The sequence below is a fragment of the Panulirus ornatus genome, chromosome 20 (genome assembly GCF_036320965.1).
Source record: "Panulirus ornatus isolate Po-2019 chromosome 20, ASM3632096v1, whole genome shotgun sequence".
Taxonomy (NCBI): domain Eukaryota; kingdom Metazoa; phylum Arthropoda; class Malacostraca; order Decapoda; family Palinuridae; genus Panulirus; species Panulirus ornatus.
In genome coordinates, this window is record NC_092243.1 from 67,549,588 (window position 1) to 67,576,163 (window position 26,576).

Here is a 26,576-nt window from a genome sequence, read left to right on the forward strand (position 1 = left end):
ATTACTGTGCATTTTTTGGTATTTTTCTGTGGAAATGGATTTGATTCAGAACTTCAGTATAGCAATTGTTCTTCATGCTAAATGTGATTCTGGGCTGATATAATGTGTCGGGGGTATTAAGTCCCATAATTAAGTATGTGAATGTCCACAAGATTAAAACATTTTATGTGAAATCACTTTATAGTCATCTCATATTTGTTGGTTAGTGGAAGCATTATGATATAATTTACTTTTTGAAAGGAAACTTTTTCGACTTATAAATTTAAATTTCTCTGAATTATAAAACGGCATAGTTTTCAATTTATCCTCAGAAAATAAATTTGCTTCAAAAATCAGCAAAGCACCTTTTCTTCATGCTAACTATGATTCTAGGGCTGAAATATTGTTTGAGGGCTGTTAAGTTTTGTAATTAAGGATTAAAGTTGTTATAGAATTAAAAACTTTCTGGAGAATCCATTCATATTGGTATCCATGAGAAAGCATTTTAGTATATTTTATATTATATATTTAATTATAGAAGACTTTCAGTAATAGATTTTCCTTTATTTCAACTTGAAACAAAACGATTTTTTTATTTTGGCTCTTAGAATTACCCAGAACTATTGTTTGCAATTTTTTTTTTTTTTAAATAGATTTGCTTGAAGACCTCATTATATCTCATTTTTTAATGCTGAATACAATTCCAAGGCTGAAATATTGTTTATGGGCCATTAAGTACTGTAATTAAGTATTTAAATGATTACAGAACTGAAAATTTGCATGAGAATTTACTGTGTGTTTGTTTGATGTCATCCAACCAGAATGGGCATTATCATACATTTTACATCATCATTTCAAGTTTAGAAATGGGAGCTATGCATTCTGGAAGGCTCCTTAATGAGTCTAGATGTGCATTTTGGTTAAAGAATACAGCTTGTGAGAAGCAGACCCATCATCTGCTGTACAAACCATTCCAAATAGGTCTCGAAGTCTCAAAATTATTTTATGTTAACGCTTGGATTATACATAACAGAATTTCAGAATTAGTGACAACAGCATTAGATTGAAATTATGATTGCCATTTCTGAATCTTAGTTAGATACCAGAAATAGAGATTTCTCTACTGAATACTCAGTTTCAGGGTACACTCTTCTTAATAGGGATAGGAAACAATGTAGGTGGTGATGTCCTGCTCTTTGTTAAAGTTCACATAATTTACATTCTCTAGTAAAGAAATGCTGTAGTCCTTGAGAATGTTGACTCCATTTTTTCGAAATAGTGTATAGGACCCCCCCTGCATAGTCATCAGAGGTAGATGAAAGATCTTATGATCAGATAGCAGAAGTTTGTAATGGACAAGATTGTATCATAGTAGGAGATTTTAACATAACATTATCTAAATAGGGAGAATCCCTTTTCTCTTGCTCCGTGCAAAAATCCAACCTAAATTTTCTTGATGGTGCCCTAATCTAAATAGTTTAAAAACCTACTTTTGACAAGAATATACTAGATTTAGTTCTAACTACAGATGAAGATCTTGATAAAGTTGAAGTTAGAGAAAAGTTTCGTGCAAGTGATCTCAAACAAATTACCTTTGAGGTCTCTCAGTGCAAGTCATGTTGATGAACATGATATTTACAACAAAAGGAAAAACACTTTTAAACATGTAGATTTTAGTGATCTTCACATTGCTCTTGACAGGCAAACCTGGGTTGATATGGTCAATAAAATGAGATGAATATTGCTTGGAAAAGCTTCATTAAAAGCTTCAAAGCAGTAGAGGGAAAATATGTCCCAGTGTGTAGTGGATAGTCTGTTTCTAAAACGAAGCGAAGGTGGTGGAATGGTGAAATAAAGAAGTGCCTGTTGACTAAGAAAGTAGCTTATAAAAAACTCAGAGAATCCAATAACCAACATGTAAAGTAAGTCATGTGAATTTGCTTATAAAAAGTAAGAGAATTAACGACAAAGTAAATTTCATTATGAAGCACATATTGCTTGAAATAGGAAAAGAAACCCTGAGGGGTTTTACATTTATGTAAGAAGCAAGAGAGTCATTATCTTGTCAATGGGTCTGTTAATTATGGAAAATGGTGACTTGGTTCAAGACATCAAAGCCATGGCTGTGTGAGGAGGGTGGATGAGTTGGAAATCAAATGTTTGAGAACTGTAAGGGTATGAGGTGGTTTGATTGATTAAGTAATTAAAGGGTAAGAGTGAGGTATGAGAATATAAAGTGTGGTTAAGAGAGCTGAAGAGGTGCACTGAAATGGTTTGGACACATGGAGAGAATGAGAGAGGAAAGGTTGACTAAGAGGATATATGTGTCAGAAGGGAAGGGAACAAGGAGATGAGGAGACTAGATTAGAGATGGAAGGATGGAGTGAAAAAAGATTTTGAACTATTGGACCCTGTACATGCAAGAGGTTGAAAGGCATGCACAGCATAGAGTGAACTGGAATGATGTAGTATACAGGGGTCCTTGCACTGTCAGTGGACTGAATCAGGTCATGTGAAGCATCTGGGGTAAATCATGGAAAGGTCTGTGGGGCTTGGTTATTGATATGGAACTGTGATTTCGGTGCATTACAGATGACATCTAGGGAATGGATATGAGCCGATGTAGCCATTCTTCATCTTCCTTGTTCTACTTTGCTAATGAGGGAAGTAGCAATCAAGTATGAGAAAAAATTATTATGCTTAATTGCTGTCTCCCATGTTAGCGAGGTAGCACAAGGAAACAGATGAAAGAATGGCCCAATCCACCCAAATACACATGTATATACATAAACACCCACACATGCACATATACATACCAATACATTTCAACATATACATACATATACATACACAGATATGTACATATATACACTTGTACATATTCATACTTGCTGCCTTTATCCATTCCTGTCACCACCCCGCCACACATGAAATAGCACACACACACACACACACACACACACACACACACACACACACACACACACACACACACACACACACTTACCCTGTGCGCGCAAGGTAGCGCTAGGAAAAGACAAAAAAGGCCACATTCATTCACACTCAGTCTCTAGCTGTTGTGTGTAATGCACCCAAACCACAGCTCCCTTTCCACATCCAGGCCCCACAAAACTTTCCATGGTTTACCCCAGATGCTTTACATGCCCAGGTTCAATCCATCGACAGCACGTTGACCCCGGTATACCACATTGTTCCAATTTATTCTGTTCCTTGCATGCCTGCCACCCTCCTGTATGTTCAGGCCCCTAACGCTCAAAATCTTTTTCACTCCATGCTTCCACCTCCAATTTGGTCTCCCACTTCTCCTTCTTCCCTCTACCTCCGACACATATATCCTCTTTGTCAATCATCCCTCACTAATCCTCTAAATGTGAACAAACCATTTCAACGCACCCTCCTCTGCTCTCTCAACCACATTCTTTTTATTACCACACATCTCTCTTACCCTTTCATTACTTACTAGATCAAGCCACCTGTCACCACGTATTGTCCTCAGACATTTCATTTCCAATGCATCCACCCTCCTTCGCACAACTCTATCTATAGCCCATGCCTCACAACCATATAACATTGTTATAACCGCTATTGCTTAAAACATACCCATTTTTGCTCCAAGATAACGTTCTCGCCTTCCACTTATTCTTTAACGTTCACAGAACCCTCGCCCCCTCCCCACCCTTTGACTCAATTCCACTTCCATGGTTCCATTCGCCACTAAATCCACTCCCAGATATCTAAACACTTCACCTCATCCAGTTTTCTCCATTCCAGCTTACTTCCCAATTAACATGTCTCTCAACCCTACTGAACCTAATAATCTTGCTCTTATTCACATTTACTCTCTGCTTTTTTCTTTCACACACTTTACCAAACTCAGTCACCAACTTCTCCAGTTTCTCACCCGCATCAGCCACCAATGCTGTGTCATCAGCGAACAACAACTGACTCACTTCCCAAGCCCTCTCATCCAGAACAGACTGCATACTTGCCCCTCTCTCCAAAACTCTTGCATTCACCTCCCTAACCACCTCATTCATAAACAAATTGAACAATCATGGAGACATTACACACCCTTGCTGCAGTCCGACATTCACTGGGAACCATTCCTTTTCCTCTCTTCCAACTCGTACACATGCCTTACATCCTTGGTAAAAGCTTTTCACTGCTTCTAGCAACTTACCTCCCACACCACATACTCTAAAATCCTTCCACAAAGCATCTCTATCCACCCTATCCTATGCCCTCTCCAGATCCATAAATGCTACATACAAATCCATCTGTTTTTCTAAGTATTTCTCACGTACATTCTTCAAAGGAAACACCTGATCCACACATCCTCTACCACGTCTGAAACCACACTGCTCTTCCCCAATCTGATGCTCTGTACATGCCTTCACCCTCTCAATCAGTACCCTCCCATATAATTTCCCAGGAATACTCAACAAACTTATACCTCTGTAAATTGAACACTTACCTTTATCCCCTTAGCCTTTGTCCAGTGGCATTATGTATGCATTCTGCCAATCTTCAGGCACTTCACCATGATCCATACATACATTGAATATCCTTACCAACCGGTCAACTACACAATCACCCTCGTTTTTTATAAATTCCAAAGCAATACCATCCAAACCCGCTGCCTTGCTGGCTTTCATTTTCCACAAAGCTTACACTACCTCTTCTCTGTTTACCATTCTGCACTCAGTCTCTCATAGTACTTCCTCACACAAGTCTCCTTTCCAGGCTCACTTACTCTCACCACTCTCTTCACCCCAACATTCTCTCTTCTTTTCTGAAAACCTCTACTTTCACCACTCTCTTCACCCCAACATTCTCTCTTCTTTTCTGAAAACCTCTACAAATCTTCACTTTTGCCTGCACAAGATAATGATCAGACATCTCTCCAGTTGCCCCTCTCAGCACATTAATATCGAAAAGTCTCTTTTTTACACGCCTATCAATGAACATGTAATCCAAAAATACTGTCTGGCCATGTCTCCTATTTAAGTATACTTATGTATGTCTCTCCTTTTAAACCAGGTATTCCCAATCACCAGTCCTTTTTCAGCACACAGATCTACAAGCTCTTCACCATTTCCATTTACAACATTGAACACCCCATGTACACCAATTATACCCTCAACTGCCACATTACTCACCTTTGCATTTAAATCACCCATCACTGTAACCTGGTCTTGTGCATCAAAGCTACTAACGGACTCACTCAGCTGCTGCCAAAACACTTCCCTCATGATCTTTTCTCTCTCCATCCACTTTCAGTTTTACCCATGTCACTGTCTTTTCTTTCTGCCTCACCCACACGTGGACTACTGGCATTCCGTCCACAAGCATATAATCTCTCCTTGTCATACATATCACTTGACAATACTCAACTCACACAGCTCACTTTTCTTAGCACTAGATTTTCCTGCAGTGAGCACTATGCACTAGCTCTACCTTTCGGCAAAATGGTAGGAGTAGATAGAAGTGGGAGCATTTTGGCAGGAACCTTAGGCAGAAACATGAGGCAGGAGTAATATGTAGAAGTAGTCTGTAGGAACATTACGTCGGAACCCCTGCAAACACCTCACTAGAGTTGCTCTCTAACAGTGGCCTGTTAAGGATGAGGCACTAAAGGCTAAAAGTGTCTCTGGAGTCCACTGGTTATGGAGATCCTATTGCTATGGCCACTCCACTGAGGGAGTTCCAGATGGGAACAGGCATTAGAGATATAGATAGATAGACAGATGAATACAGTATATTAGAAAAATATGAAGTATGAACGGCACAAAAGTGTACAGTTTGGAACGTTTCCAGTTCAGGGAGGCAAGTGGTCAGTCATCTCACAGGTATAAATGTACAACTTAACATGATGAATAGTACAGTAAACTGTACTCATTATGTGTTTTTTTTACACAGTTTTCTTTGGTATGTTATTACATATTGCGTGAACTTAAGGTTATCAACATATTCAGAAAAGCTATAGGAAAAACTTATCCAACACCTGAAGTTACATTGCTTGTTTTTCATAAATTTTCTTTCACACAATGAATGAAACACTGATTTATAATTTTTGATATAATTTTATAAATGTTTCTCCCTAGTAGGTTTAAGACAAATTCATACACCAGTAATGAATTACAAGAAGTACAACATCAAGAAATATCTTGTAACAGAAATGTGAGCCAAAACAGGACTAGAAATACAATGTGTATTGTAGTGAGCCTAACTACATTCAAATTTTATAGTCGTGCTGTAGCAGAACGCTGTCCTGAGCCAGTAATGCATAACCTGATCACATTTGGTGGTCAACATCAAGGCATATTTGGTCTTCCCTCCTGTCAGCCTGATGACCTGTTTTGTGAGGAAATGAGACGCCTGCTCAGCATGGGAGCATACATTAAGTAATGAAAATAAAGAATGATTTATATTGATTTGGATAGATTTCAAGAGTGTACTGGGTTGGCAGGTGGTGTGTGCTGTGGGTTGGGTATTCTGATGTTTGAAATATGATGCTTATCATGTAAACAGAATTTTCCTGACAGTGAAGAATTACTTGATACTTCAGCCTCTTTGATGCAGACTGATAGTGGACCTCTCTCCTAACAGTAGAACAGCCTCTTTGATGCAGACTGATAATGGACCTCTCTTAACAGTAGAAAAAGGAAGAGAAATGATAGAATATTGAAAGATCAAATTTAATTAAGTCTGTAAGGGATATAATGTTTGGAAAGGCTGTAAGTGTTGGTTTTGTGAGACCATCTATTTTCATTTGTATTATTAATGTTGGTCATTTTACCTTATCACAGAAGAATCAAGCTTAGATGTAATATTTGCATTTTAACAGAAAGAAAAGTTCTTGTGGCCATATTGAATAAAACTAAAGTGTTTCTGTTTTTTGCCTGGAAATGCTAAATGCACATGCTTATACAGTCATGCAAAATGTCATGGGTTTTCCTCAAAGTTCATGCATTTTGTTTTTCTTCATATTGTTGGACTGTATTCTACAGAAATGCCTATTTTCACCATTTGTAGAAACTAACTGCTTCATATATTATGGAAGCAGCACATCATATCCCAGTGGATTTGAGAAACATGAGATTTTCATCATCTTGAATTCACAAAAATTATGACATTTCCTTTACTTTATAAGTTTCCCTTTGGTATTGTAAGAGAGACTTTTTGAAAATGTTTATTTATAGTGTTGTATTTAACCGTATGATACCACATAAATCTTTTGGGATTGTTATATTATGTAGAAACTGAATAGAATTACAATCTGATTAATATGATACATGAATTAACAAAGCCATGTGTGTTCAAATGACAGATTGAATTTTAACAGTGTGATGTTGACTTTAAAATTGTAATGTTAATGTTATCTGGCAAGCATCAAGAGTCCTATCACATTACTGCCTCCCAAATTTTACTGTATTTGGCTAAAGTATCGAGTAGTTTTTCTCTGGAAGAAATTTTGATTCTGAGTATTTTCTGATGATATTAATGGTCATTTGATAATGCTTACCTCCTCCCCATCCCTCTTGATTTACAGTGTTGCACTGTAGCCATTTCCCTTCATGAGAATGTGCATTGCTAGCTGCACTGTCTGTTCTCATCAGTATTTGTAGGTATTTTTTTTGTATTGGTGTCAATTTTTTCATTTCAGTTCATTTCCTCTCATTAATTGCTTGTAAAGAAAGGTCCAACATGACATGATAAAGACTTATCAAGTGATCATTGGTGCTATCGCAAAGTATTCTTGCATTCTTTTTCCTATTTTATTTATTATTACTGTTGTCATTATAATCTTTGTGTTTGCATGATTTTATCCTTTGACAATTTCCAACAATCAGTAGAAATTGTGTGTTCTGATGTTATCAGATTTTCAGTGCTCTGTGTTCTCTTATTTATAGCTGGACATTAGGTGATGTATGACTATGCATCCATTATAGACACATTTAAAGATGACTCCTGCAGCAAACTCTTTCGTGCATTTCTGTTTTTGTACAGCTTCATGTATTTCTGTATGTCAATATCCCTTTCATCCATATGATCCCTCATTCTATCCTCCTTACCTCACTCGTAGTTTATCTGTTCCCTTTGTAACTTTTATTTACCTTTGTTATCCTTTGTGCATTATCTGTTCCAAAAGCCCATATCTTCCCAGTGCTTTCTCCTAATTATTTTCACCTACAGTCATCTCTTTTTCCTCTCATATTCAGAGTGCATATTGTTCTTACTGAATTTAAAGGAATATGTATATTGTCTTTCATACTCTTTCTTATTTTGTTGTTGCACATCCACATATCTCTAGCATGCATTGATATATGTTGAAAATTTCCTTTCAACAGGCTCCTTCATCTCAGCAAAACCATTTTATTTCCGTATAAGCTTTGCTTGACTTTCACCACTTGATATCTCAGGATACATTTTACACAGAATATTCAGGATAGATGCACTCCTTAGATATTTGAGAACCAGAACTCCTTTTCAACCTCCCAGTCTTTCCTCTTAGACATATACACTTTGTATTATCATTTACTGTCAGCTTCCTCTTTTTTTGCATAATTATTCCAGTTTTCTCACACTGTTCTTGTGCCCCTTTGCAGTTTAACCCATTTGTATTTAACTCTGTCCCAATACTTCATTCCATGCCATCTTTTCCATTGTAACTTTTTACCTGTACATTTTTTCGTATCATCATGATTTCATCTTGAGGACATAAAACATCACTGCTTAAACTCATCTTTACCCTAAGCCACTTGCTCGTCCATCTGCTTGTTTTTATGCATTTTATTCAGTGAAAAGTGTGTAGGTCATCCATTACCTTTTGTGCAACTCCACATCTTAGTACATTTCACACTCCTTTTCTCTCACCTCTTTAGTATGCATGTCTCCAAATTCTTGATAGCTGTTTAGCTTGCCTTGTGTTTCTTTAGTATTTTTCAGCTATGTCACATGATAAAATATATAATGATCTACACATCCATACCTCTCAGGAAAACCTCCCAGCCACTCACTTTGTCGCTTAATTCTTACCATAACTACTCTTCTATATACCTTGTCTCCTGTATTAGGTAGGTTGATTTCCTATCTTTTTTTAGCTATCCTTAACAACTTTTTCTTTCAAAAAACATTCAGTGGCATATACCCAAATACAATAACCCCAGACACTTGCATATGTTACTTGAAAGCTGCTGCAACTACCTTGACTCCTTCCCTCACCATCTCTTCTATTGTCTACTCTGGGCATTGAACCATATAATGTAACGTTTTCTGCTTGTTCCACTTCACCAAACTCATTCTGTCAGAAATACATTATTCTTTCCCAGTCTCTTCCTTCAAGCTCAGTCACAACACAGATAGCCTACTGAATGTGAATAAACTAGCTAACATTCAACAACTTTTCAGATTATTTCTCTTCTCTTTTAAACACATTTGGCTTAGTGCTTAACTGCCACATGTGTCCCTAAACTTCTTCCTCAATACACAGTATCTTTCATTCTTTTCATACTCCTTCCCTTTTTTGTTCCAAATTTTCATCTTTCCTGTTATTCCTTTTTCTTGGAGCATCCTTTGTTTTTCTTTTGTGCTGAATTATGTTCTTTTATTCATATTCTTTTCACTTTATCACTTATGCCTCCATATTTTGTCATCCCTTTCCTTCTCTGTTTCATATTGTCATTTTACCTGATTGTTCCCGACATTCTTTCAACCTTCTCTCCCAACCCACTTATCTCTCTTGTTGCAGTACTGTCTTCCTTGCAACTGTGCAATTTGTGTCCTCAACAGCATGTGATGTTTTAGTGCATTGGGTGTGGCGGTGATGGTGTTAGTTATTTTATGTGCAGACGTGCAGTGGCAGAGCGTTGTCCAGATCCTCATATGAAGAATTTGATTACATTTGGGGGGCAGCATCATGGTGTGTTTGGCTTACCGTCTTGTCCTGAATCCCCAGTGCAGTCCCGCATGTGTGAATATGTCCGCAGAGTGCTGAATTATGGATCGTACATTCAGTAAGTATCAGATATATTCTGTATGTTAAACTGATAATCATACTGAAACCAAGTTAACATTTTCAATAAGGAAGATGTGATTGTAACCGTAAAAAAATTTTCATTAATTCTGGTGGTAGTTTGGTTACTCCTGTTTTGTAACTGTATAAAACTATGGTATAATGAAATAAGAGTAAGGATATCCTCTGCAGGTGATTTGACCCATAGAGTTGACGTATAGTTTGGGTTGCTAAATATAAGAGAGTATGAAATATTTGGGAAATGTTGATTGTAAATATTAGGATTTAGTTGGGTTTTTAAGGTAAGATATAACTTATTAATGTGAACTTGACAGTTTTGTTCAGAATTTTGATGTTCATTAAAAATGATTATCATTTAGCTGGATCCAGGACACATTGGTACAGGCTCAGTATTGGCATGACCCTCTTCATGAAGAAGACTATCGCAATAAGTCCATTTTCTTGGCTGACATCAACAATGAAAAGGTTAGCTGTGGATAAGGTTGATCTTGTTTTTGTTAAAGTATATACGTTAATACTTCATCATACCCTTCTAGGGCATAATGTTGCTCAATGAAATAAGGTTTTTGATATATTATGTGAAGGTTCTGAATGTGAAATATTGGTATGTGTGTATAAAAATATACACCTATACATACATACCCACTCCCCTGTAATGATAAGGTAACATTCTAGCAAAACATGTTGTAGTGTGAATGTGAAATATTGAAAAACACTCTCACAAACATACACATATGAACTCCTTCAATGGATTGTGAAATACTTGTCTGGAAAGGAGTGAAGGATGCAGTTAAGAGACACATTTTCTAAATGGGCGGAGGATGCAAGTGGACTGTTACATGGCTCAGTCATGGGGTGCTGCTTTTCTTGGTGTATGAAAACGATGTACTTGAAGGACTAGACTCATACCTGAATATGTTTGTGGATGATGCCAGGGCCATGAAAACCAGTTGCCCCACCTGTTTTATTGAGTTAGCATCAAGAACAAATGAATAGTAGCTTCATTTGACTACATCTATCTAGCTGTCAGGTATTCTGTATTGAAACTAAAGCATATAAGGTATGGCACCAGTGTCTTATATCTAAACCTCCTTCTTTCAACTTCCCTCCTTCACTTTGTTCTCTCATAACTACCTTCCTCTTTGGCCAGTCTGTCTTCTTAATTTATCTGGATCAAACTATCCCTTTTTCTGTCAATGGCAGTGTACCTCTGGGTTTTGTCTACTTTCCCACACGTCTTTAAAAATGTAATTTTTTCTTTTCTTCTAAGGATAAACAGTTGCACTTTTTTTTTTTAAGGCTCCAGTTGTGGACAAAAGTCCACATCAGGGCTTGGCCTTAATTGAAGAATTTAAAGAGGTTAATGAAAGGGAAAAAGAAGAGACAAGGAAAAGTATTTACCTGTTTTGGAGGAAGAGAAAAACCTGTCCTTTATAAAGTGCTTGGGAAAGACATAAAAGAAAGTAGAGAATTTCAAAGCTTTAAGGTGGAGGAAGGAAACATTTATCGAAATGGCCCACCCTTGAGTTGCCAACAGCCACACAGTAATCATGTGACACAGCACTGCATTCCTCCACTGCCTTTTAATATGTTCCATTTTTCTTGCTGAAACTGCATCTTTTCATGACAGTTTTCAGCATAGACTCTGACTTGGATATGATATTTCAGGTGGGTTAGACAACCTCATTGCCTCCAAAACTCAAATTTCAGCACATATCTCTAAAACTTTATTAACTCTTTCTCTTTACATGGATCTCTAATTCAACCTTCAGTGTAATGGTATGGTGGTACTTGGTATCACTTTAATGCCTTACCCATCTTGGAAACCTTACAGTACACAGATAGCCAAGTGTGCATATAAGAAACTGGGAGCACTGCTCTCGTACTGGAGAGATTCAAGCTTAATGTACTTATGATAACCCATCTTGGAAACCTTACAGTACACAGATAGCCAAGTGTGCATATAAGAAACTGGGAGCACTGCTCTCCCACTGGGGAGATTTGAGCTTAATGTTCTTATGATACAGAGTTAAATCTGAAACAGTTTGACTTACCAGCTCTTCCAGTTAGACCTCACAACTTGACCCACTTGCCCTACACTGCAGTATTGGTTCACTTTCCCTCTTTAAAAGATTTTACTTTCATTTATACCCTCAAGAGTCGGGTGCTTGCGTGCCCCCACCATTAGCTAAACGACATAATAATCAGCAAGCTTCTGTGTTATATGATTACTAGGTAACAGTTAGCAACTCGAATGGGCTGTTGTAATGCTTCTGTTTCTTTCCATACATCCTAAAGCTGTAGGACTCTTCACTTCAAATGTCTTTACTGACAATAATGACCTGGCCCTCTCTGAAAGGCAGATTTTCCCTTCTATTGAATTTTTAGAATATCCTTTCTCATTTCTTTTTTCCATGAACCCTTTTTATATTTCAATTAAGGCCCAGCCAAATGTGGACTTTTGTCTGTGATTGGTGCCTTGAACATAAAAGAAATCCACAGCCCTGCAGACTGCTTCACAGGCCCTGATTCAGCACATTTCCCCCTTTATACTACATAGAACCAGTTCATTAGGTCTTGATACCGGCACCCCAAAGCCCCCATTATTCCATCCTCCTGTCTGTCTGTCTCTCTCTCTCTCTTAGCCTTCCTTTCTATCTTCCTTCTTCTACTTTTGACGCATAAATCCTCTTTGTCAGTCATTGTCTTCTTATCCTCTCCATATGTCCAAACTATTTCAGCACAATAGTCTGCTCTCTCTCAGATTGTGCTTCCTACATTATTTCTTTCTTACACTGATTTCTCCCATGATCATTCAGAGTCACACTACTTATGTATTCTCATGCATTTGATTTACATCATTTCTACTTTGTTCTTCTTATGTATATAGATATTTTGTTTTTAAGATCTTTAAAAAGGTGCAAATTACTATTGTACCATCAATCCTGCTATTCGTACTTTAATGTTTTATGAATCTCTGTCATTTTCTTTAGAGTTGACAGATATTTTATCATTTTCATATGGTTTAGAACCTTGCATTAAATACTTCAGGAACATTTTCTGATGATAGGGATAGAATTGTCACACTTAAAAGACGAAGAACAAAGTGAGAATGGGAGAAAAATAGTTTTTGGATGGAGCATCAACTCATTGTATCATACCTTTCATATTTTCAGGTACTGAATGAAGACTACCGAAATAATCTGAAAAAGTTGGACAATTTTGTGATGGTCAGGTTTCTGGAGGACAGAATGGTAGTCCCTGCTGAGAGTGAATGGTTTGGTTTCTATGCACCTGGCCAGGATATTGAAGTCATACCACTTCAGGAGTCTCGGTTGTACTTGGAGGTCAGTCTACACATTTATATTTCTAGATATATGGAAAGAAATATTTCTCACATGTTCCTGCGTGTCTTAGAAGGCAACTAGATTTCTAAAAGATTGGACTGAAAGAGCTAAGCAAGGAATACTCATCCTACTCGAAGGCTCAGGCTAGGGTGACTGAAAGTGTAGGGATGTAACTAAGGTAGAAGAAAGGAGAGATAGATAGGATGTTTTAAGGAGAGAAGCCTTGATGTTCTAGCTCAGAGCAAAACAAGGCTAAAGGGGAAAGGGAAATAATGGTTTTTGGAATGTTTTAGGGCTAAAGTCACATGATAACAAGAGCTAAGCAAGGGGTAGCATTCCTGATGAAGGAGGTTTGGGCTTCTGTGAAAAAGTATAAGGAAGTGTGTCCCAGACTGATGTTGGTAAAAATTAAAGTGGATTATGAGAGGTGGTTGATTATGCACCTGGAAATTAGAGGACTATGGGAGAGAGATGTGTGTTCTAGGAAAAGCTGAGTGAGTTTGTCAGCAGATATGATGGCTCGGCTACTGATGCTTATTCTTGCTTTGCAGCAGAAGTTTCCCCTTTAGAGTTGAATTTTAGCATAAATGTATGATATTTACACTGCATATACATATAGCCAGTTTTGCAAGTTCTATTCGTACATTCTAGGTTTTTCATAGCATGAAGTATAATCATATGTTTTATAGTGAGTTATCCTGATACATCTCACTAACCAAATACTTTCCAAATATGTACCTCAGTCAATGTGGAGTCAGTTTGCTAGGGATTCATATAATTCTGCACAATGAATGAAAGAATAAATGAATGAATGAATGGGGAGGGGGGGGGGTTGCCATAAATTCTCAGTCAAGCGGCCAACCTGCATTTGTGTGGCAGGCACATCGGTGCTCCATTCCTTTTGTCATATCTTAGACAGTTACCCACGCTACTCCACTGTCAAGAATGTTGCCGTCTTGCACAGCATCCTTCAGTGTAACACTGATGTTACTCGACATGTTGTTCAGCTTGGCATCCACCCTGGTGTTGCATGTTACTCAGCATGTTATCTAGCTCACTGATGGTACTGGTAGATTAGGTTTTGGGAATAAAGTCTTCTGGATGGATGGAGCAAATTTCAGTCATGGGATTTTGGGCAAAACATTTTTGGCCAGTGACACGTCTGAGTGAAAATGGGTCATGTTGAGCCATTTTTGAGGAATGCACATAGCCTGTTAAGCAAGACCAACTTGTGTCTGGAAATTTGCATTAATTTGATAGAATGTTTAGAGAAGAGAAAGGATCAGCATTCCTCGTTTCTTTGCTTGCACCAAGTAGACCCTTAGTATGCAAACATTTGCATTCATTGGCACATAAAAAGTTATAGTACTGAAAGACAATTTTTTTTGTGATATTTCAACAGGACCGACTTGGACTGAAAGAAATGGATGAGGCTGGTAAGCTGCACTTCCTTAGCCAAGAGGGTGATCATCTTGAGTTTACTGATGAGTGGTTCTTGGAGGAGATTGTTGATAAATTTGTGGCTTAAGAGTCCCAAAGATACATAGCAGAAAGCTGAGGAGTCCAGGATGTTTGCTTGTAGTTTACCTTGTTAATAGATTAAGCCTTAATTTTACTTTACTTACAGCAGTTATTTTGAAAAACTTTGTAATCTACTTATATAATTACCTTTTCCAAAGGGTTGTTAAGTTTATTGTATAAGTCTTTTTCTAGTTTTAATTGACAGTTGATATAGTAAGGAAAACACGTATGACATTGAAGAACATCCCTATCAACCACGTGTCACATGGTTTGTCGAGACCCTTAAATACCACATACAAGTCTTGTTATCTCTAAGTATTTCTTGCACAGATTCTTCAAAGCACACATCATATTTACCACTCCAGAAGCTACATTGTTTTTCTCGTCTGAAATTCTTTGCATGCCAGCACCCTCTAAATTACCACTCTTCCATGCACAATACCAGCTACCCTCATGATTCATGTATAACTTGAACATTCACTTTTGGCCCCCTTTCCTTTATACAGTGGCACTAACAAGCATTTTACCAATCCCAGGCACTTTACCATGAGTCATACACACATTATAAATCCTGACTAGTTAGCCATTGAATCAGTCAATACAATCACCTCCATTTTTAAAAAAATTCAGCTGTGGTTTGATTCACTCCAGTCTCTTTGCTGTACTTCATCTTCTGTGAGGCTTTCACCACTTCTCTGACTTTTATTGAACCTTTTTCCATGACTCTTTCACTTCTCATACATCCACATACATCAGACACAATGTACAAAATATTCAGTCAAACTCCTCTTTTCATTTTTGCTTGTTACCACTTCCCCATTTGCCTTCCTCACTGATGTTTCCATTTGTTCTTGGTTTTCTCACACTGTTAACCTCCTTTCAAAACATTTTCTTATTCTTTCTTCCTGACCCTTTCAAAACATTTTCTTATTCTTCCTGAAGTTTACAGATACTTGCTCACTCCAACTCTCATTTGCCCTCTTTTCAATCCTTACACCTTCCTCTTGACCTGCTGCTGCTTTCTCGTGTGCCATTCCCAATTACTTGCTCTCTTTCCTTGTAAGTACTGCTCATACATTCTCTTTTACTTGGAACTTTACTTCATTAATACCCTTTTTCACATGCCCACATCATTCCACAATTCATTACCCTTTCTCACCTGCCCACCTTCCACTTTATGCATGCCACACACATTTCTTGTGCATACCAACACTGCTTTCCCATGCATCATCTATTCCTCATTCACTCCCTTAGCTTTCTTTACTTTCACCTTTTGCCATTCTACACCCAGTTTCTCTTAGTATTTCTTCACACAAATCTCTTTGCCAAGCACACTAACTTTAATCATATCATTTCCTCTTTTCCAAAAACTAGCATATCTTCATGCTTACCTCCACCGCATAATGATCAGGCATCCCACCAGCTGCCCCTATCAGCACATTCACATCCAAGGGTCTCTTTTGTGTGCTTATCAGTTAGTATGTAAATTCAGCGATGCCCTCTTGCCATTTTTTGTACCCACCAACATTTACTTATTTTTCTCTCTTTAAAACCAGGTATTCCCAGTCATCTGTCATGTTTTGCAAGCTGTTCACTGTAATTCACCTCATAGGATACCCAGTGTTCCCAAATATACCTTCAGCTGTGACATAACTCACCCTTGCTTTTAAATCATACACTGCTAATACCTGATTTCTGGCATCAAAACTATTACACACACTCTCTTAAACAAAAATTGGCTGGAAAGTGCCATATATCCTAACTATGTAGTAATGGTAAGATGTCACATTTTTTCTTTCTTTCTTTCAAACTATTTGCCATTTCCCGCGTTAGCGAGGTAGCGTTAAGAACAGAGGACTGGGCCTTTGAGGGAATATCCTCACCTGGCCCCCTTCTCTGTTCCTTCTTTTGGAAAATTAAAAAAAAAAAAACGAGAGGGGAGGATTTCCAGCCCCACGCTCCCTCCCCTTTTAATCGCCTTCTACGACACGCAGGGAATACGTGGGAAGTATTCTTTCTCCCCTATCCCCATATTTATGAAAATATATTATTTATTTTATTTTATTTTGCTTTGTCGCTGTCTCCCGCATTAGCGAGGTAGTGCAAGGAAACAGATGAAAGAATGGCCCAACCCACCCACATACACACGTTTATACATACACGTCCACACATGCAAATATACATACCTATACATCTTAACGCATACATATATATATACACACACAGACATGTACATATATACACATGTACGTAATTCATAGTCTGCCTTTATTCATTCCCATCGCCACCTCGCCACACATGAAATAACAACCCCCTCCCCCCTCATGTGTGCGAGGTAGCATTAGGAAAAGACAACAAAGGCCCCATTCATTCACTCAGTCTCTAGCTGTCATGTAATAATGCACCGAAACCACAGCTCCCTTTCCACATCCAGGCCCCACAGAACTTTCCATGGTTTACCCCAGACGCTTCACATGACAGCACGTCGACCCTGGTATACCACATCGTTCCAATTCACTCCACAGCGTTTTCAATCTGTATGTGCTGTATGCATTGATGATGTCCTCAGTCATTCTGTTTCATTCATCCACCTCCCTTATACTGTAAACGCATTTCTTTACATTCTTTTTAACAAATTTCTTAATTTCATTGTGTCCTCTAGTTAATCTTTTCCTTTATCTCTTGAAGAATTGTTCACTGTCTACATTATAAATCTGTTAAAAATTCGGAAGGTTGTAATCTGGTCAGTCGTTTAGTCGTCTCTCTTCCAGTGTGGGTAAATATGAAGAATCTAGCCTTTCCCTGAAAATTAATCCTCATAATTCTGATGCAATCCGAGTTGACGTTCTCTGTCGGCACCTTGTACTTCTTTAGGTGCAGTGACCAAATGCAAGAAGCATTTTCCTGTTTTGGCCTTTTATATGAAAAGCTTGCTCTTTCCTTATCCACTTCTTAGAAAAATGGTTAGGGACTGTCACCTCCAAAGTCCTTCTTACACACTCAATCCTGAAACTTATTTTCTATTAGATAATAACCCCATTGAAGCTGTCTTTCACTTTGCCCCATCCTTGTTACTTTACATTTGCTCAGTTGAATTTCAACTGCCTTGTTTCAGACCAGTTTTAGAGTTTGTATAGCTCCCCATGTAAACCGATGCGATCCAGCTTAGTTTTTACTTTCCTCGTGATGTTTGCATCTTCTGCAAACATATCCAGGTAGGATTCCATACCTTGAGGCAAGTCATTACGTTGTTCCCTCAAAGGAGATTTCCCATTATTCCTGCCTGGTGGTACAGCAGCTTATTCAGCTTTCCATGCAATACAGTGTCAAATGCTCTGTAGTGATCCAATGAACTTTCCCTTGAGCACAGGACTGAGCTCACTTTCTTGTAGAGCTAAAAGAGACAGGATCTTACCCTAAAACCATAGAAAAGTCCTTTGGGGGTCTGGTTATGGATAAGAGGCTGTGTTTTTGTTGCACTACACTAAAGCTAGAGAGTGCATGCAGGCAAGTCCATTTCTTTATTTATCTATTTATTAAACATAATCGGTGTTTCCTACATCAGAGGAAGTGCCAGGAAACAAATGAAGAATGGCCCATCCACTCATATACACATAAATGCCCACATAGACATTACATACATGCACATGTAAATATTCATACTTTGCTTGCCTTCATCCATCCCTGTCGCTACCCAGCCCCACAGGAAAACAGCATTGCTATCCCTTGCTTCAGCAAGGTAGCCACCAGGAATACAGACAAAAAGGTTCACACTCAGTCTCTAGCTGTGTAATGCACTGAAACTACAGCTCCCTATCCACATCCAGGCCACACAGACATCTCCATGGTTTACCCGAGATGCTTCACATGCTCTGGTTCGGTCCTTTGAAGTATGTCAACCCCAGTATACCACATTGTTACAGTTCACTCTATTCCTGTCATGCCTTTCACCCTCCTGTATGTTCAGGCCCCGATCGCTCAAAACCTTTTTAACTCCATCCACTTCCAATTTGGTCTCTTGCTTCTCTTTGTCAATCTTTCCTCACTCATTCTCTCCATATGTCCAAACCTTTTCAACACACCCTCTTCTGCTATCTTTTTATTTCCACTCATCTTTCTTACCCTTTCATTACTTACTCGATCAAACCACCCCTCACTACATATTGTCCTCAAACATTTCATTTCCAGCACATCCACCATCCTCTGCACAACCCTATCTATAGCCCATGCCTTGCATCATTATAACATTGTAGGAACTACTATTCCTTCAAACATATTTGCCATTTCCCACATTAGTGAGGTAACATTAAAAACAGAGGATTGAGCCTAAGAGGGGGAAAATCCTCTCTTGGACCCCTTCTCTATTCTTTCTTTTGGAAAAGTAAAAGCTGAAGGGGAGGATTTCCAGCCCCCTTGTATTCCCTGCATTTTTCCAAAAGAAGGAACAGAGAATGGGGCCAAGTTAGGATATTTCTTCTCGAGCTGTCCTCTGTTTCTAACGCTTCCTCAATAACACAGAAAATCATAAATATTTATGAAAAAATGTAAAATTTCTCTTTCTCTTTTTGGTCTTCAAATTTTAATATTTTCATCGCACTAATTTTTCACTTTCCTATGTTTGTGATGAACATGGTACCAGCAAAAGGTTAATGATAAAAAATTTGTGAATGCCTTTTTATTCAATTTTAATGACATGTCCACAAGGTTTGAATCATACTTTTGTTTTCATGTATGTACTATATATGGAAGATTGTTGGATAAACTTTTCATTCATCAAGAGCTCTGTATCTTCTCCAGCTATACAATCAAGAGCAACATTTGTGTATATCGGCATGTATTCCAGTAATCGGATATAACACGAATGACAAATGGTATAAATTTTGCCTCTTCCAAGCTGTTCAGAATGTTGCAGAAAGTACATTTGTAATGTATCTGTGGTGAAGGAAGTAATTTTGAACTTTTATTAGAGTCTTAAAGAATATTAAAGTTATATAGTAACCTCAAAGTACATGAAAATAATGTTTCACCAAGCAAGTATTCCTTTAATTGTCTTCTAATGAATTGGTCATTAGGCTTCCCATGAGTTGTCAGCCATTATGAAATTAATGCCTCAAATGAAAAGTACCTAAATACATGTATTAATGCACTACCATATTTTTTTAAGTGACTAATAAACTTGGATCATTGGAAGACTTTTCCAGTGTCAAGATTATGCATTTATAACGAATTAATGCCGTCCTAAAAAATTCCATTCCCTATGACATTAACCAAATGATGGGTAATACAACCTGTTATAGCTACTAACTCAGTATGGTACTAGTATGCAAGATGGCCTGACTTGAATATTTACCCTCAAGTTCTATATGATAACTTTTCCCTTATAAAATCAACCACATGTGATGGGCAGATAGTGGATATCTTTTTCTCCACTGTATGCTCATTCCCCATGATCAAATCTGATTAATCTAACAACTCGTACTGCACATTTTTTTTTCTCTGGTTGTCTAAAGAATTTTACAGAGCTGTCTTCTACTTGCACAATTCTGAGCACACATAAGTGTCTTGTCAATGGAAGACTAGTAAAGTCAAGGGAGAAAACAAAGACAATGACTAATGATAAACCAGAAACTGGGACAGCTATTTCCAATAAATAACTGATAATTTATATCCTCCATGCAAATCTCCTTAAAATTTAATGCCACAGATATGCTTTTCACAAGTAATGGCATCATAAAAGCCTTGCACTACTTAATGCAATGCAAAATATATAAAACTTCTAGAAACGTACAAAAGGAAACATTAGACTCTAATGAATATATGTACTGCAACAGCCAAGATAATTTTTAAAAACATGTTTCTTACTGAATATGGCCAGGGATATTTATGAATAACTTTTCTCATCCATTCTTCTTAAAAGATTGTCCATTAAAAAGAGCAGTTTGTTAAAAAATATTTTAAGGGAAGTAAATTTCTATATATAAAATAAAACTAATTCTAAAAAACCAAAATCTGGTTACCAGCTCTGTAAAACCTACTTTCATGCTTTGTAACTCTCATAGTTAGATATTTAAACTAATAACAAAGTCAATAGCTGATGGAAAAATATTTTTCTCATTCTCAAAGAAAAAAGTAAAAATACAGAATCATTCCCATTCACTTCCTAACTGACATAGTATCCAACAGTACTTACAATGTAGCACCATGGCTTAGCAAAATTATGTATCCTTAAACTTACGTATCTAGACAATTACTACATGATATGCAGTTAAGAAAAATTAACACACTATAATCTGGAAGCAGTATAGCAAAAATTAAATCTATTTGTGAAAGCACTTACCTGAATTTTAATCGTCATCTACTCTTTTTCTACAAAATAAAGCCAAAAATATTGAATTCCCTGACAAGTCAATCTGAATCTGGATTACTTGTGTGTGTATATTATATATATATATATATATATATATATATATATATATATATACTGTGTATGTAAATCTTTGTTCTCAAAGGCAAATGCCTCATCAAGTGATAAGTCAACAAACTGACCTTCCTATTGGCAAGATAGCACTAACCAAGGTTAGATTTGCCCATCCTGCCACATCAAACACTCGCACACACTCTAAACATCTTGGAAAGGAGAATTTGGACATTTTCCAAAAATATAGTCCACAAGGCAAACTTGCATAAGAGTAAGCTTAACTTGATATATATATATACTTTGTACAATTACTGTTCACATATACAGACATGAAGCTATTTAAGCCAAATAATTTAATGTACACAGGTTTTGTTTAAAACCTACACTGTTCATCACACAATATGGTGAGTTGTAGTGAGTATTCAATATCACATTTAACCAGTCACAGTATACAAGAGGAGTAATCAAGTCATTATTCCCATCTGATTAAGGGTTCAAAAATAAAGTGATACGCCTTAAAATGGCTCTAAATCTGATAACTGCTTATTTATATAAATACCACATACTTTCCAAACTATATATAAATATTTTTCTGATACAACCCCAGGACCCCTTCCAAGGGACTCCTGCAGCTTTGAGGCCGCACTCAATGTAGCAGCAGGGAACTGATGGACTCAGCTGAAGCAAGCAGTTCCTCTTTGAAATTAAACTCCTATCCATCCATTGACAATAACATACCCTTATTGAGGGTGACTTCTTACTCACTGTGTAACCACTTGCAGGCACAATGCAATAACACTTCTGTGTATATATATTTATTTATTTTGCTTTGTCGCTGTCTCCCGCATTAGCGAGGTAGCGCAAGGAAACAGACAAAAGAAAGGCCCAACCCACCCACATACACATGTATATACATACACGTCCACACACGCAAATATACATATATACACATGTACATAATTCATAGTCTGCCTTTATTCATTCCCATCGCCACCTCGCCACACATGAAATAACAACCCCCTCCCCCTCATATATAGTTGATAGGAGCTTCTTGCATTAGCACGGTAGCACCAGGAACAAAAGAAGAAAGGCCACATCCTCTCATCCATTCTCAGCTGTTGTGTGCAATGCACTGTCATGAACATGTATGAAGATAAAACCAACTTCATGAAGACTTGTTACTATTCTAATAATGATTTAGGCAGGCCCTTGTCAACTGGTTACCAATGTCAAGGGCCTGTGAGTGGCTGAAACTTTATTGGAATAGTAATAAATAAGTATCTAAGAAGTGTGGTTATTATCTTCTCACACATGCAAACGAGTAGAGCAAGAGTGAGAAACAATGGAAAGGTCTGTGGGGCTTGGTTATGAATAGGGGACTGTGGTTTTGGTACACTGCACATGACAGCGAGCAAGTGAGGCCTTCCTTCATGTTTTTTTTTTGAGCTACTTCACTGATACAAGAAACTGCATACACTCTGAAAAAATAAGGCTGTACACCTTCCACAAAAATTAGAAATTCATCTCAATGGAGTTATGTTTTTTAACAGCTAATCTGAATTGTAGTAATCATCTATCTATTTGAATTGAAGTAAATATTCAGTCTATTTTAAAATTTCATAAGCTTTGGATGAATACTGGTCTTGTATACAGTAACCTTTGGTGGACTGGCACTAAGAACAACAAAAACTCTGTTAAGGAAACACATTTCAATTATTCGACAGACTTACCTATGAAGAACTAACAAATACACTTGTAGCATTTTTAAGATGAGCCATAAAAGTGCTGGTCTAGGTCAGAACATGATAAAGTTTTAAATGTTTGAGTACTGCAGTTAAATAAAATGGGAACTGATGAAGAGCAATGGTTGTTGTTCATCATTATTTACGATATAGAAAGAGATTTTTCACTGGAGCATCTCCCACGGACTAGCATAAAGTTACTCATTCCAGTTATTGTTTCATGTTCTCAATAATTTTCAGAAAGTTATTTTTCTTTTAACTACTCAAAGCAAGCATAGTCTGGATCATTTATATATAACTAAGTGATATAAAAGATTACTGGCAACTAAAATAAAAGAAATGTAAATGATCCTCTCCTGTATTATCACAACAAATGTAGAACAGGAGTAAAGCCAGAAATTTTCTTTGATGTTTGAAATGGTTGCATTATGTAAAAGTACAGAAATAAGGATATATATATATATATATATATATATATATATATATATATATATATATATATATATATATATATAGCAAGATGATCAAAAGTCTATGCACCCATTCAACAGAGAAAAAACTAAATTTTTTTAACACTTGCATGACATATCATTGGCACTGCCTTTAGTTGTATAATCCTCCAACTCTTAGCACACTTGTACAATCAATTTTATAAAAAAAAAGAAAAAAAAAGTGACTGGAATAACATTAGTTTTCACTTTGTGTGATGCACTTTGCAACAGTTTACCAAGCTTTAAGAATTAATAGTCCTCCGAGTGCTGCAGTTTTCAAATGAGGTAAAACAATATTTCATAGGTCCATTCACACTATTAACACTCAAGGAAGCAGACCAACACTGTCCTAAGGACTGGTTTATGCCTTGTGGAAGATCAGAGATTTTTTCTTTTTCTTTTTTCTCACAATTCCTCGGTGAACATGCAGATTTCAAGATTTTTTTTTTTTCTAATAATGTGACAGCACAATAATATTAATCTAAACCAGCATAAAGTACAACTTTTCTACGTGCTAACATTCACACAATAAGCTGTCGATAAAGCTTGTCTTTTCCTTTAGTAGGTGACTCCAGAAGATGCAGGTACTGTCCACCACTCAAGTTAGTACACATAAGGGTTTACATTTATTATAAAGAACTTTTCTCTCTAGTTCAAGCTACTTTCAGTTGTGTATGCACCTAAAGCAATTCCAATTCCTGAGGGAAGTATTGCCAACCCCTCTTGTTGTGGAAGCTAACTTTCACTATATCAATGTACATTAACAGTTCACTTCCACAGCTGTCCAGGTTTCATGGCTTCAAAGTGCTGAGGATTCAGGTTAACAATAACCATATAAAAAGCAGCACATACAAAACTATCACGAGGCTGTATATAGTAGTGTTTCACTGTTTGAAAATGCAGTTCTGGTCGACTTAACACACTACAGTCATTAACTAGGAGGTTCTCTGTGGATTTTTGCTACTCCATCTCCTAGGCCAGGGTAATGGCCACTCATAATGTCGAGGAACAACACCTTGCACATTGCGTTCAAACCTCCAGAAGAGAGGATACCACCATAACCTCTCGAAGAAGTTACTTGGACCACTCTCCTGAAAATAAGTAAATACATTTATGTGTGAAAAATTTATCCGTTACAGAGGATTTATTAATTTTACGTATATACATACAAAATGTTTGGAATTTAAGATGTTCTATCTACAGACAAAAACTTGTAAATCTCAAAAATCTGTATGCAAAGACTAAGAAAATTGAACATTTTACAGCTTAAATTAATTTTCATTGATCTGCCAAAATGGACTATACAAGTAAAAACTCTGCAGATTAAGTACTCTTGGGTGTGAAAATATTATGTAATATGACACTAGTCCAACATAAACGTGAAAGCGTCAGGACTGTGTGATGTTACCATGGTGGTTCTAGGTTCTTATGGAGGGGACAATGCTTGAAGTAAAAATGAGAAGCAGTGCTGAAGGTATACCTGAAGCAACAATGAGCATATCTGAAGAGAACATGTTATGCACATTGTTCTCACTGCAGAATGAAATATTGATTACTCAGCAGTGAACATATGATGATGGACATGATTCACTTTTTGGCTAAGAGACAATCTCACATGAAAAAACAGCTATAGGAGAAGATTTTTTTTGCAATGGATGTAGCCGGTGCCTTTGAGGACAAGGATAGCTGATGGAAATTAAAATTTGAAGACATCCTAATGCTGGAGGAATAAGAGGTGCTACTCTGAAAGCTTTGGGAATGAGTCATGTGTTGAGAAAATGGGTATCCTGCATGATTACACATTTCATTCATGGTGTTTAACTACACAAGTATGGAATGGTGAGAAAAATTTGTAGTACAGATGGATAACGAGCAAAATACTATGAAAATAGGAAATATATGATATGATAGGAAGGTGCTGTGTGTCTGTGGTGCACAAGGAAGATGTCCGAATGCTGTTAAGAGCCTTTTTCAATGGAACAAGCTGAATTTGGGAGAGTATGTGCAGGTATGTGCAATTTAAAATATATTTGGAAGTGTCATACTTGTGACGCTGCTGTGGTTATTTAAAGTTTTCAAGGATGGGCAATGCACTAGACAAGACTGATGTCAAGTGACTGTAGCGTAATAGCCATAGAGAAACAAAATGGAAGATACAGCAACTGTTGTATGTAGATGCCTTGTAGTACACTTTATCAAAGGAAGTATTTGATAAAATGGAGCTGGTCCAGTGATGTATATATTATAAAGGGGATGCTGAAAATGAATGCACATAAAAGCAGGATGCTAATTTTTGAAAAGGGAAGTAGAGTGTGAAGACTGCGGGCTACTTTTAATATTTGGGAACTTAGTAAAGATAACTGGAAAGCTGAAGTTACCAGCTGAATCATGCAATGGAAAAAACTGAAGGTGCATTGAAAGCTCTAATGAATGAAAAAAAGAAATAAAGGGTGTGCAAAAAGTTTGTTCAAAGAAGTACTCATCCCAATGTCAATGCTTATGTAGGGATGTGAAACCCAAGTGTATGTTGGTCAAGAGCTTAGAAAAATAAAAGCACTAGATATGGATAATTTGCATAGTATAGCTGGACTTACGGGGTGGATCAAATGAAGGTGAGAAATGGATATGTAGTGTGCAGAAATTACAAATCTGCATGAATGAAAGGTTTTTATGTAGTGTGCAGAAATTACAAATCTGCATGAATGAAAGGTTTTTGAAAGATAAAGTCACATAAAAATCAGAGTACATGATAAGCTAGTCATGAAGGTATACCAAAGTACAATACAAGGTACAGGGAAGAGATGATGATGTGTGGAGATCACATGCAACATGCAATGAAAGCATTTTGCAAGTGAAAATTGTATACATAGACAATCTTACTTGATGAAAAAATAAGAACTGCTTTTATAAGTACAGAATTATGTTTCAATTAAACACATTGGACATGAATTGTGAAAAAAGGTGTGAATGAGTGTTTCTGTCAAGGTTGTATGTACCAGATACACCCCACTAAACTGGGAA

General features: G+C 37.1%; 2 protein-coding genes across 13 annotated transcripts in view; one reads left to right on the top strand and one right to left on the bottom strand.

Moving 5' to 3' along the window:
* Positions 1–21,238, top strand: part of Ppt1 (Palmitoyl-protein thioesterase 1) — a 62,993-nt gene extending 41,755 nt beyond the window's left edge. Inside the window, exons 4-7 of one of the 3 annotated variants that reach the window (XM_071675137.1) lie at positions 6,249–6,404; positions 10,396–10,501; positions 13,213–13,383; positions 14,786–19,681. In XM_071675137.1, the coding sequence (XP_071531238.1) occupies positions 6,249–6,404; positions 10,396–10,501; positions 13,213–13,383; positions 14,786–14,911 (559 nt within the window). In that variant the 3' untranslated portion in view covers positions 14,912–19,681. Of the gene's footprint in view, positions 1–6,248; positions 6,405–9,851; positions 10,017–10,395; positions 10,502–13,212; positions 13,384–14,785 lie in introns of all 3 variants that reach the window. The other 2 variants (XM_071675136.1, XM_071675138.1) reach the window with 2 other exon arrangements.
* The window catches only part of LOC139756091 (phosphatidylcholine:ceramide cholinephosphotransferase 2-like), a 396,755-nt gene continuing 389,743 nt past the window's right edge, over positions 19,565–26,576 (bottom strand). For all 10 annotated transcript variants that reach the window (XM_071675131.1, XM_071675128.1, XM_071675129.1 and 7 more), the window contains one exon: positions 19,565–24,646. In XM_071675131.1, the coding sequence (XP_071531232.1) occupies positions 24,491–24,646 (156 nt within the window). In that variant the 3' untranslated portion in view covers positions 19,565–24,490. The remainder of the gene's footprint in view (positions 24,647–26,576) is intronic.